The following is a 12815-nucleotide window of genomic DNA, read 5'->3' as shown; positions in this document are numbered from 1 at the left end:
TATTAATTTGGCTAAAACATTTCCAAGGTGACCTACATTATTAAAAAAAAATCTACGGCTTGAAATTGTAATAAAGCACTGTAAGTGAAAAAACAGTGAGTAAAACAGCAGTGCTCTAACTGGTATTTGAACTTGTTCCAGTTTTGATGTGTTTCTAATGTTCTCTCTATTTCATTACTGTTGAATTACTGTCCTAACAGATCTTAGAGTTTTACTTAGATCAGGGTACAAGGACAAACCTCTTCATATATATTGTACACTCTGGACACTCCACTCAAAGCACTTTACAGGTAATGGGGACTCCCCTCCACCACCACCAATGTGCAGCATCCACCTAGATGATGCGACGGCAGCCATAGTGCGCCAGAACGCTCACCACACATCAGCTATCTTTTGTTTTCAATGGCTGTGACAAACCCATACTGGAACTTTGTTATTCTTTGGTTTTATTTATTTTTTTGTACATTTGTCATAACTGTGCTCTTATACTGCGGTGTGGTTGGGCATGTCTCTCTGGGAAGCCATCTCTGTTTATTTTGTAAATATCTTTCATATTCCTGTATATGGCTTTTTAATCTGTCAACTGCATGAACTGCTTGTGTGCGACTGGAGCCTCCGGAACCTTCTACCAGATAGTAGGGGGACAAACAAGTTATGACTAGGGTGAGTGGGGTCAGACATAATTTTGGTGGCTTTTTTCAGACTCTGACGATGATGTGTTGGGCAGTTTTGACCATCCGCTGCAGTGCCTTACGGTCGGATGCGGTGCAGTTACCATACCAGACTGTGATGCAGCTGGTCAGTAAGCTCTCCACCGTACATCTGTAGAAGTTGGTGAGGATCCGTGGATGGAGGCGTATTTTCTTCAGCCTTCTCAGGAAGTACAGCCGCTGCTGTGCCTTCTTGATGAGAGTGGAGGTGTTGAGTGCCCATGTGAGGTCCTTAGAGATGTGAACACCTAGGAATTTGAAGTTATTCACCATCTCCACCGCAGACCCTTTGATGTAGATGGGAAAGTGGACTTTTCCTTGTCTCCTGAAGTCAACGATCAGCTCTTTGGTTTTGCTGATGTTGAGACATAGGTTGTTGGTTCGGCACCAGTCTTCAAATTGTTTTATCTACTCCCTGTAGGCAGTATCATTGTTGTCAGTGATCAGGCCCACGACTGTGGTATCTTCAACATACTTGATGATGGTGTTTATGACGAACATGGCAGTACAGTTGTGGGTGAACAGGGAGTAAAGCAGTTGGCTGAGCACACAGCCTTGAGGGGCACCGGTGTTAAGGGTGAGTGTGTTGGAGGTGAGGTTGCCGATCCTAACAGTCTGGGGTCTGCTGGTGAGGAAGTCTAGGATCAAGCTACAGGGTCTGGTATCTAGACCCAGAGCCCTGAGTTAGGTAGCTTTTGGAAGATTTATGGGTATAATGGTGTTAAATGCTGAGCTAAAATAAATTAACAGCATTCTATAGGTGTTCTTTTTGTCCAGGTGGGTTAGTGTGGTGTGTAAAGCTATAGAGATTGCATCCTCCATGGAGCGATTTGTGCGTTAAGCAAACTGGAGAGGATCAAGTGTTTTTGGAATGCTGGCTTTAATGTGTGGTATTAGTAGTTTTTCAAAGCATTCATTACGATGGGGGTGAATGCAATAGGGTAGTAGTCATTCATGCATGTGGGTGCTGATTTTTTTGGTACTGACCTGATGGTGGTTGTCTTGAAGCAGCTAGGTAAAGTAGCCTGGGCCAAGGACAGGTTGAAGATATCAGTACAGACATCAGCTATCTGCCAGCCACATGTTCTGAGTACCAGGCCAGGGATACCGTCACGTCCAGCATCTTTTTGTGTATTCACTCTACTCAGTGATTTTCAGACATCTAGCTTGGATAGTGTGTGTTGGGGGGTTGGTGACAGGGAAGTCAGTAGTCCAGGTGGCTAGTTCAGGGTTTTGAGTTTTGAAGCATGCGTAGAAGGTGTTAAGCTTGTTTGGTTGGTTGACATAAATACATATTTTTACCAGAGGTGGCTGTTCTGTCCGAGCTGAGAGTTAAAATTTCATCTAGCTGAATGGCAAAGTCCGTTATGGTTGCTGTGAAGCCATGTTTCCGTAAACACGAGAGTGCAGCAGTCTTTTATTTCCCAGCGAGTAGTGAGCCTGAGTTTTATTTCGGCCAGTTTGTTGTTTAGAAACCATACGTTAGCAAGGAACAGACTGGGTACTGGTGGTCTGTTCCGCTGTTCTTTTAGTCTTATTTGCAGCCCGGCTCTCTGACCGCATTTCTGTTTGTGCTCGCACCGCTTGCGCCGTCTCCTCTCCCAGCGGTCACAGTCAGGGTCCGTGGCTTCCGGGCCTGCGGTGTAGAGGATGGACGACCTGATGTAATCCATGTCAAGCAAACTGAAGGAGAAATCCCTGCAGTTGTTTCTGATGTCCAGTAATGTTTTCCGGTCGTAGGAGATGTAAGCTTCAGTGTTTTGAGTAACTAACGTGACATATAACAAAAATAACTAACAAAATGCACCATTGTTTAAGAGCTAATGAAACCGCTGCATCCATGTGCTCCATCATCTTGTGCCATTACTTAAGAAAAATTTACAGGTTAAACTCAGGAGTCTTTGTAGTCTGTTTATCTGGTTTCACTAGTAAAGGTTAAATCCATTGTTTATTTTTTGTTATTTTTGGATAGTTTTTCAGCATATTGGTTTTGATTTTTCAAGCCAGTGGTTGAACCTGTTTTTAATTTTAATTTTTTTTAATTATTTTTTGTTGTAAGAAAATATTTTTTCAACACCATTTTGTTTGCAGAAATGTGTGGGAAATTCTGCCTCCACTTTGCAGCACAGGGGCATTTTTCTTAAAACGTGTCCATCTTGTCCTTTCTCTGAGGGACAGCATTCATAGAAAATACCATTGCATTCAGGTGCAATTCACAACACCAATGTGTTCTCATATAGTGAGAACATACAGTGGAGTGGCCAATCACTATATTCCCAGTAAAATCTTGTTGCTGCTCATCTCATATACACAGGTCAAGATTATCAGTAAACATACTTTAATGGTCCTATATACTCCCTGCTGTGCACATTTCAAAGGGAAAGCATTAATTTCTTTCCCCTACAGGATTTAAATGTAAATGAAGCAGAAATTTAAAAGTGGTCCTCTGGGGTGATGTGGTTCTATTTTTACAATTCTGACTCACTGCCATGTGGCACTAGTCACGACTGGGAGGTGAAGTGCTTAGTGAAACTTCCCTTTGGATTAGGAGGTGATCTGTCACTGAGCCTGAATCTGCCCACTCTTCATTTTTTTTATAGAGGGAGGCAAACTGGGCTGAGACAAAAAGTTATTCAGAAATAATAATGTTCTTTCTATTATTAGTGTTCTTTGACTCTTTTTGGAAAGTGAATTATTTAGTTTCAATTCCCAGGGTATTTGCTAGTTCAAAATTAGTTAAATGTCTTCATTGTCTGATTAAAATTTATTTCAGTTACAAAGTAGTAGATGCAAGTAATTAATGTTTGTAATGCAGACACTACTAAAACAAAAAGGCATGCCAGAACCTTTTAGAAATTTGCTGTTAAACACCTCAGTTTTATAAAAAAAGGGGTTAGTAAACAATCTGTAGATGGTAATATAAAATGTTACCACATGATAAGGGATAAAAAATGGGTAAAATCTTTTTTTTTCCATTCACAGCTTTCCCTAGAATTTGACTAGAGTCTCCAGAACATTCATATGCCGTTCATTTTCTAGACTTCATTCCATGGGATCATTATTAGGTTTCTTATAATGTGTTGGACCAATTAACATTAGAGTTAATAAAGCTTTCAGTTTGGTGTGTAGATTTTAAGATTATATCATATTCTTATCCTATCTGCTTATGATGCCTGAAAGAGACTTGAGTTTTGTGTCGTGCCCAGTCTGTATATTAGCAAGCTGATTTCTTAATATTTGTGAAAATATAAATGAACAAGAAAGCCACCTGATTCATATTCATGCGCATGATTCTTGCAGTCAATTAGGAAGGAGTTTTTCAGAGGAGCTAAATACAGTTTGTTATTGCAGATTCAACCCAGGCGAACTATGACAAAGCTGCCTCTTCAAGCCAACTTCTATCCAATGACTACAATGACCTACATTCAAGATGATACAATTCGGATGACATTGCATTCTGCACAGTCCCTAGGGGTGGCCAGCCTCAAACCAGGTGAGCACAGGATTTAAAATATAAAGGATTTTTTTTAGTACATGTGTTAACATCAAATTATGCCCATTGTTGCACTGTTTATTTTAGTCTTTGCATCTGAAGCTCGCAGGTACAGTATAATACTTATCCATAATTTAGCAATAACTTTAAAGAACTCCCAATATTTGATTCACTAATCCACAGTCTATGCAAAGATATTTAGAATAATAAAGTTCTGGAGTATCTGTTACATTTTTGTATATCATAACAGCAGTTGTTTTGTCTGTAACCAGAGAAGAGTTTTCTTAGTCTTAAAAACATTTCTTTAGACTTGGAGATGAAGGAAAATTGACAAAGAATCCATGTTATCCCGATTACTCCCACATGTCTATAAATGGCTGTTTTTTCAAAATGTAATCCATTTGTTATCACGTACATCTCAGATAAAATGTAATAATGGTCATCATCTCCCCAATGAAAGCTTCAAATGCAACTTCTGTTATGAAGTAGCTTTGTGTCAAGGCCATTTTTGCAGGTATAGGACTGTTTCAGTCTTTTTGATATTTTAGACTTTCTGAAAGCTGATTATTTTAATTCAGTTTGCAAATTGACAACATCTTCTATTAGAACTAGAGAATAGTTTCCAAAACCTTGAGCTTTTGCAAAAATAATTTTTTTAATTGTAATAATTGTTTCGTGCCAGCCAACTAGTGCATTATCACCTCACAGTAGGGGGAAGGGAAATTACGTGTAATTTCATTCTCCATCAGTATGCATTCCCAATAGTCCCTGATGCAGCTGGTTTTGGCAAAATTATTTTAACTTCACAGAGATCCTAAGCTGATCACGAGGAAGAAAAATTACCCGCTTTTTGTGCATAATAAGTGGTGTTTAACTAATTATAATTTATCTAAAAACATTTTTTATAGAGTTTTAAAGTTACACAATGTCTAAGTTAGGTAGGGACATCTCATTATTTCTTTTAGATTTTATTTAAAAAATGTTTAAAAAATCAGCTTCCCACTTTCACCTTGCCATAACTATAGTGCAGATGTAGCATATTTGGGGGCTTGTTCAAGATCTTTGATTTGTTTTGTGGAACCAATATTTTTTCCTTGGTCCACGCATGCTGCACTTCGGGTTGTTTTAGTTTGTAGTGGTCTTTTGTATTACAGGTAATATGGTAATAGAGTTTGTATTACACAGTTAATTGTGGTGTCCATCCTGGCTTTCAGTTTAGAGGATTCTACTCTGCGCCCAACTTTGGAGCAGTCTGAGAAATGTCAAAAGGCAGATGTTTTATCGATAGCGGGTTTTAGTCTCTCAGTCTACTGGGGACGTATCAGATGTTAAACTGAGGAAGGGATACAACCCCCATGCCCCAGACAGATAAAGGTGATAAAAATCCTTTTCAAAAGGATGAAGTGTGTTAACAGAAAGTCTTAACAGAGCCACTTGTGAGAGCAAGGTGACTTTCTGCTCAATTACATGAGAGCCACAATACAGTCAGATAGATTTTAAATTCTTTAAGCAATATTAGCTGCTGTTTGTCAAATTCACCTACTTTACACGACTTCTGAAAAGGTATTTTTTCCTCTCGTGCAAACTCATCAAAGATTTATTTTTTGTAATTCCGGAACTCGGACGATATGCCTCAGGGACTCATCCATAGTATAATCAAAACAACCCTCCCACCCCGCCCCAACTGGGTTTCGCCTCCCGCTGTTCTACACACGTGAGTCCCATGAAGTCAGATCCACAGACAGACCGAGACTGTAGCACACACGGCAATGAATGGCAGTGTGTTTGTATACTGTATAAACATACAGTATATACAGTTCGATACCAAAAGGTTTCAATGCTACTACAGTGCAGTATGTGTGAAATATATTTCTTAAGCAAAATTTAAAGTTAAATTTCTCGTTGCTGAAATTTGTATTAAGACAAAATATAGATTTTCTTAATGCGGATCTAAACCTGAAAGAGACACATAGCGTTCGCAACAAGCTTTAATAAAAAACTAAACACAACCGGTGATGAAAAAAATATAGCCAAAGGGATTACTCTAAAGGTTAATTCCATGCTGAAAAGACAAGACTTAATATGTCTTCTCTATAATTCCTCAGATTACAGCTTGTCCATGGTCCATGGTATATTATTAATAATGTATTCTTTATTGCATTTAAATTGGAACGTTTTTACAAATATGAAAAGAGGCGATACACAATGTGTCTCTTTTATAACTCTTCAATTTACAGAATAGTTTCCGCAGAGCCACACAACATTGTCACAACATAGTAAACAGCAGTCGCTGGTTCACGTGTAAACATGTGTAACACCTGTTCACTGTCATGGTACGGTTTCAACATATTGATAAGCTGTTCTCTGGTAACTGGCAATTGTTAAAATAACCCTTCTCCCTCCTTTGTTTAACTTAAGGAATTCCACGAATAACAACCTTAATTTTTTAAAATTTTTGGCTGATTACCGGCTGCTGAAATTTGGATTAAGACAAAATATAGATTTTCTCAATTTGCATGTAAACCTGAAAGAGGCACATCTCATTCACAGCGAACTATAATAGCGGACTATTTTTATATATTCAGCTTGTAAGAAACAAACCAAAAGTAATGCTCTGATCAGACTTTGAACCGCCTGGGTGCAGCACGCTACATTATAGTCCATGAGCGTTCCATTGTCCATTACCACTATAAGGACAATAAAAGTTTTTGTTTTACGTTTACAAAACATCCACTGTTTTAGCTGCTTAGTTACATGAATCCGTATTAATATTACTGTCAAGTGCTATTAAATCAGTACTTTTCACAATAACAGCAAGTGATGTTCTTACTACGTATTCCTAGAAACGGATAAAACATTATAACTTTTTATAAAGTACAGTATATAAACTGTATAATGTTAGAAAAAGCACATTAAAACCATAACCCACTGTAAGTCACCAAGTTAAAAGAGTTTGAATCATAAAATACTCATGAAGAAGGTGGAACACTGTTGTATACTTTTTTATATTTAGCTACCACTACCATCTATTGTGTGTAAATGTGGTATGTATTACGTTATACTACCGTTTTTATTTTCAGCTACCAAAATTTACCTTTGGCTTTTCTTTATGTGGATGTAAACCTGCAAGAGGCACATCACGTTCATAAGCTACAGTATAAGCTACAGCGGTTTTACAAAGTAGTGCAGTCACACAACTAGAAATTTCTAAAAAGCTGCGGTACTCTGCAGACACTGAACTGTGAACTACTGCAGTATCCCTCATGCATTCTGAATGTCTGGATCTGTACTTTGTCAGCACACTGTAAATGTTGATGAAAACACAAACTGGATTTTGTACCAAACATTAATTCTAGCCATAGCTATATATGTTGATGGATATAAATATTTTGCATTTTAATCTACATTATAATTAAAAGTGAGTCCTTATTTTAGTTTCACAAGGGTAAAGGAAAATCCCACATTGTTTCATTTTTTGTCACTCAGGCACCCAATATGTTTATGAATTTCTGTTCCTGTCTCCCTTGATCCACCCTTATAGTGTTCATGGTGTTTTTTTAATAATATTTAATTAAATATAAATAACATAAAAATAATTATTAAAATATTTTTAATATCTAATATAAATATAATTACATGATAATACTGTTTAAATATATCAAAAACAATAAAGTAAAAATATTTAACAAGATACTAATAGAAAATATGAACTGTGAACATTATTTGGATTAGCTACAGGTTATTTACCACAGAAAACAAATGCATGATTTCACAGAATATCCAATTTTATAATTTTGATAAAAATTAATAAAGAAGTTATCTGAGAAGTGGTTTTAACAAAATTGTGTAGAAGTTTGTCATAGTCTAAAAGATCTCGTTTATGAATGAAAGAGACAAAATACTTTTTCAATACTCAGTGGAGATAACTATACTTCTGAAATACTGTACATTCATTATCAAATACCACTTTATTAGTTCAGAAAAAATATACGATGATTATAAAAATAGATAATTCTGTGATGATAGCAGCACATTTTGTTTTTCATTATTTCTAGTCAAAGTTGGTAGCATTGCTGTATGAAATGGAATTAAATTCCTGTCCAAAAAATCATTTAACTGTTTCTGAGAAGAAAACAACCTGTCTTTTTCTTAAGTAAGCCTTGCACTGTAGATATTAACTAGTAAGAATTAAATCTGACCTGTCACCCATTTAAAAATGAGGATATTAAGATCAGACTTACAATCAGTAGAAATGTAATCTGTTTGAAAGAAATATTAAATAAAAAAGGGTGCAGAAATGTAATGAGCTACCAATATTTTAAAAAATAATAATTTAGATTTATCACAGCCTGTTGACCTTTCTAGATCCATATTGAAGTATTTCACTAGCCAAATATGGTCAATATTTTAGATTCTTGTGATTTTGGGAGTTATTAATGTGAGCTGTGACAAGGGGAAAGAGTAGGTTATTTTTTGCTTATTTCTCTAATCTTGAAGATAACTGTCTTGTCTCTCTCCAGGGATTTTGCTCTCTGAAAATCAAGTTGTCTAGTGCAAAAACATTAAATTTACACTGTCTTTATTGCAGTCTGGATGCCTGCTGTGCAGTCTTTTCAAAATTAAATTCATATGTAGCTGTGTTGAGCTTAATATAGGCTTATTAAAAATTTAAGGTCTTCAGCAATGTTAGTGGACTATGTGGGCTTTACTTTTACACTTATTGAATGAGGTTTCACTTAAGAGGCCATTTTTTTATAGACACATTTTGCTTAATACAAGCCATTTTATGCAGAGGGGTGATGATTAAGGTCAGTACTCCGTATACTGTTTGTTGATTACATTGAGTCCCAGTGCATGTAAACTCTCAGTACACAATCTTTTCTTGTTCACCTTTGACATGTTGAACTGAAAACTGAAAATAGCTGCTGTTTAGGAAGGTTTCAGAACATGTTTTTTTGGGATATCCACACAGGATTGGCATAGGGCACAGGAGACTCTTTAGAACCATGGAAAAGTTCACTAAATGAAATTTCATACTTTTCGTTTTATTCCGGTATCATGCAAGACACATTTTCCTTAAGACATTGTTTTAATTTACAAATGACTTGAAGTTGTTTCTGTAAACAGTTTACAATCAGTCCATACAATTTCATCTTCCTAATTTTAAAATTTACTGCAATGACATTTTAAATTAAATATTTTATATCGTTTTGTATCATTATTTCACTTTGTTTTAAATTTTATATTTTTTTCAAAAACGTATTTGAACTCCTAATTTTGGAGCAATATTTTAGGTCCATTAATCAATACATGGGTACTACTAATTGTTCTGGGTGACTATTCTGTTTACTGGGATTTATTCCAGTTGAAGGTTTAAATCATTGGTACTAATTGATGCCATTAATCTTTAATTGACCTGCTTGTTGGTTTAGCTGTTTTTGCACACTGACCTTGGGTTCCAAAATACTGTACTTGAAGTGTTTTGTTTCCACAACTGTCAGCATACAGACCTTTAGCATTTCTGTCCCTAACATGCTTTTAAGAGTTTGCTCCTTTCAGTATGGCTAAACAGCTTTTGGTTGATAATAATTTTAAGATGATGAGATACAGGAGTGACAATATATCCCAGACTCTCAGAATGAGTATTATTTTCCTTTTTTCAGAAGTCCATCTTGTTAAATTTAAGGTAGCACTTGAATCAGGGGAGTTATGACCCCCTTAATATATACAGAGTTGATACTGATTGTAACTCTTAATGAACTTTTTAGAAGCTAAAAGAAATTTTAATATAAAAAAATCAACTTAAACTTTAGTCTATGATTAAATACTCCACTAAAGAACTAGAAGACGTCATTATTCTCCCAAGTGAAAGGTTATGAACCACTGCCTTACAGTGGTAGAAAGATATTTGTAAAGACATAATATGATACAATCCAAGATATTCAGATATATAATGATCCATCATTAGTGTCCTAAGATTTTCATTTTCTTGGACTTTGATTAAATGGTCACTTGGTGAGCTTGGTCAGCTTTTAAAATCACATGGCCTCAGCTGTCATTTCTACGCTGATGATACTCAAATATACATCCATACCAAACCTGACACTAATGTGGCTGTCTCTATTCTATCTAATTGCATCTCTGACATAAAAACTTGGATAACTCAAAATTCCCATCATCTTAACTGTGACAAGACTGAAGTCATGCTTATTGGCACCCCCCATCAACTTCGTGAAGCCAGTCCTGTAACCCTATCTGTAGATGGTTCTGTACTTGAGCTTGAGTCTAAATTGAAAAACCTTGGGGTGATATTTGATTCTGGCTTTGACCCACATGTGCAGCATATTGGCAAAGCATCTTTTTTTTCACTTCAGAAATATCGCTAGACTACACCCTGTGCTATCACTAACTGTGGCTGAAAGGCTGATCAACACATTTGTGTTCTCTTGAATTGACTACTGTAATGCTCTACTCGCTGGGATATCTCAATCTACTCTGAACAAACTGCAGTATGTCCAACATTTAGTATTTTCTTACTGAAAATACCCTTTCATTTCATTGATTAAACTAAAAATTCCAGTGAAAGTGGTCAAATCAATCCTGCTTGTGTAATTGTGAGAAGGTCAAGTTCTACACTAAAAAAAGATAGTTCATCTCATTTCTTACTATATTTTATATGACATATTTTCTCCTTGGTTCAGTTCTGGTCTTATATGTAGTTAGCGTTCCACATTCTACTAAAATATTCCAGAAACAAAATGCTTGTGAAAATATTTCTCATGGATCAAGATTTGAGAAAAATAAATATACAAATATGCTGTACACTCCAAGTTCACTCTCATATTAGGGAAACGTCTGCATGTGACCCTGAGTCAACAGGAATTTATGGCTTTTACTTGGCCTCCAGGGACTTAGTCATAATTTTGGATGATTTAATGTCCTCAATCCCACCTCACTCAGTACTGCAGGAAACCCCCCACCCCTCCTCAGAACAGTTAAGTTTTGTATCTGTATTCTCTGGGGCAGGATTCAAATGTTCGCAGATATGTCCAAAATAGCAGTTTCAAGCTTTTTGCAATGACCACTTTTCTTTCACTGATGTTTTTCCAGAAACTAGCACTTTCTACGATGGATAATGAGGTTGATGCATAACTTTCTTTACAGCACCAAAATAAACTGGCAACAAATGTATAGTTTTTTAATGATCTATGACCCAAACTGCATTTATACAAAACGTATTTATCTTTTTGCATTTGGAGTCAACCTTACAAATACAGGGGGTGTTTGTCATAAATACCGAAGTTAAATAACATATCAACTGAATTATAATTAAAGTACAGGATAAGACAAAATTGTTTTTTTCAATCTAATGCTGTTCTGTTGACTTCATGACTCCACTGTATGAAATAAACATACATTGTTTTTATAGTATGATCACAGTTTATGCAATGTTAACTCATACAATTTAATAGAAATGCCATGCCATTAGCATACAGTTATTACCTACTTTACCCTTTTTAAATTAAAATTTAATAATGAATATACATAAACAAACCGCTGTTTTAAGTTTATTCAACTTATATGATACGGTCTCCTGTTAGCATGCAAGCAGAAAAACAGAGACATGATCCATGTTTGCTCAGACCAAATCCACCTGAGTTACATCCGGTTCTGGTTTCCATTCTCACGCAGTACAGTAAGCTCAACCTTAGTGTAACCATTGTGAAAGTCACACTGGTGTGCACAGTATGTGTCTGTGGTAGCATTTCCTCTGAATACTCTCAGTTAAAAGCTCTCTGTGCCCCTTATGCTTCATTAAGTGTTTAAGATGACAGTTTCTGATTTATATTTATATTTATTTGGCTGATGCTTTTATTCATTGCAACTTACATTTGTACCCATTTATAGAGCTGGGTATTTTATTACTGCAATTTGAGTGATTTACAGTACCTTGCTAATAATAAATATTACAGATCTTTGAAAGGCACACAAATATTGTGGAATATTACAAAAAAATATGCTGCGCATCAAATAAAACAACTCTTTGTAGGCATAGCTTTTTTAGAAAAGTATATACATTTGGGATATTGATCTAATGTTTGGCTTTATTTTCATGACTGATGTGATGCTGTGATGAGTGACTGTTGTGTAAACAACATTATCTCATAAGTGAAGGAGTTGAGTGTGCTCAAGTGATGAGATCACTTAACCTGTTGAATGTCAAGCTATGTAAAAATCTATTAAAGGAAAACATATGCACTGCAGATCAAGTCTTCAGGCCATTAGTATTTGGAGGATGGAATACGTCACTACATCGTCTGGGGTATTCACATCCTGCTGTTTCTAATCCAACAAGATGTTACAGCCAGACATAGTCTTTCAAATGATAGGGAGCAACCTGAATAACCACGAGTCGCAAGCCTCACTAAGTCCAGGTGTGATGGTTTACGATACAGTCTCTGTCTGCAGTGATTTGATGGTAACTTGTAACTTGATGGTGCTACATTGATCAAGTCCTGGGACCTCACTTCCTGTCCTTCCCGTGGGCTTATGTTGACATGACAATATTCCAGCAGGACAGCATAAGTCCTCATGCTGATGGTTTAATAATG

General features: G+C 36.1%; 1 protein-coding gene across 2 annotated transcripts in view; it reads left to right on the top strand.

Moving 5' to 3' along the window:
- The window catches only part of man2a1 (mannosidase, alpha, class 2A, member 1), a 248185-nt gene that overhangs the window by 214561 nt on the left and 20809 nt on the right, over positions 1-12815 (top strand). For both annotated transcript variants that reach the window (XM_088911950.1, XM_088911951.1), the window contains exon 18: positions 4062-4203. In XM_088911950.1, the coding sequence (XP_088768076.1) occupies positions 4062-4203 (142 nt within the window). The remainder of the gene's footprint in view (positions 1-4061; positions 4204-12815) is intronic.

This window comes from Atractosteus spatula, chromosome 3, assembly GCF_055471065.1.
Source record: "Atractosteus spatula isolate fAtrSpa1 chromosome 3, fAtrSpa1.hap1, whole genome shotgun sequence".
NCBI lineage: Eukaryota > Metazoa > Chordata > Actinopteri > Semionotiformes > Lepisosteidae > Atractosteus > Atractosteus spatula.
The sequence above is the reverse complement of the archived record's forward strand: the minus strand, read 5'-3'. Positions and strand labels throughout refer to the sequence as shown.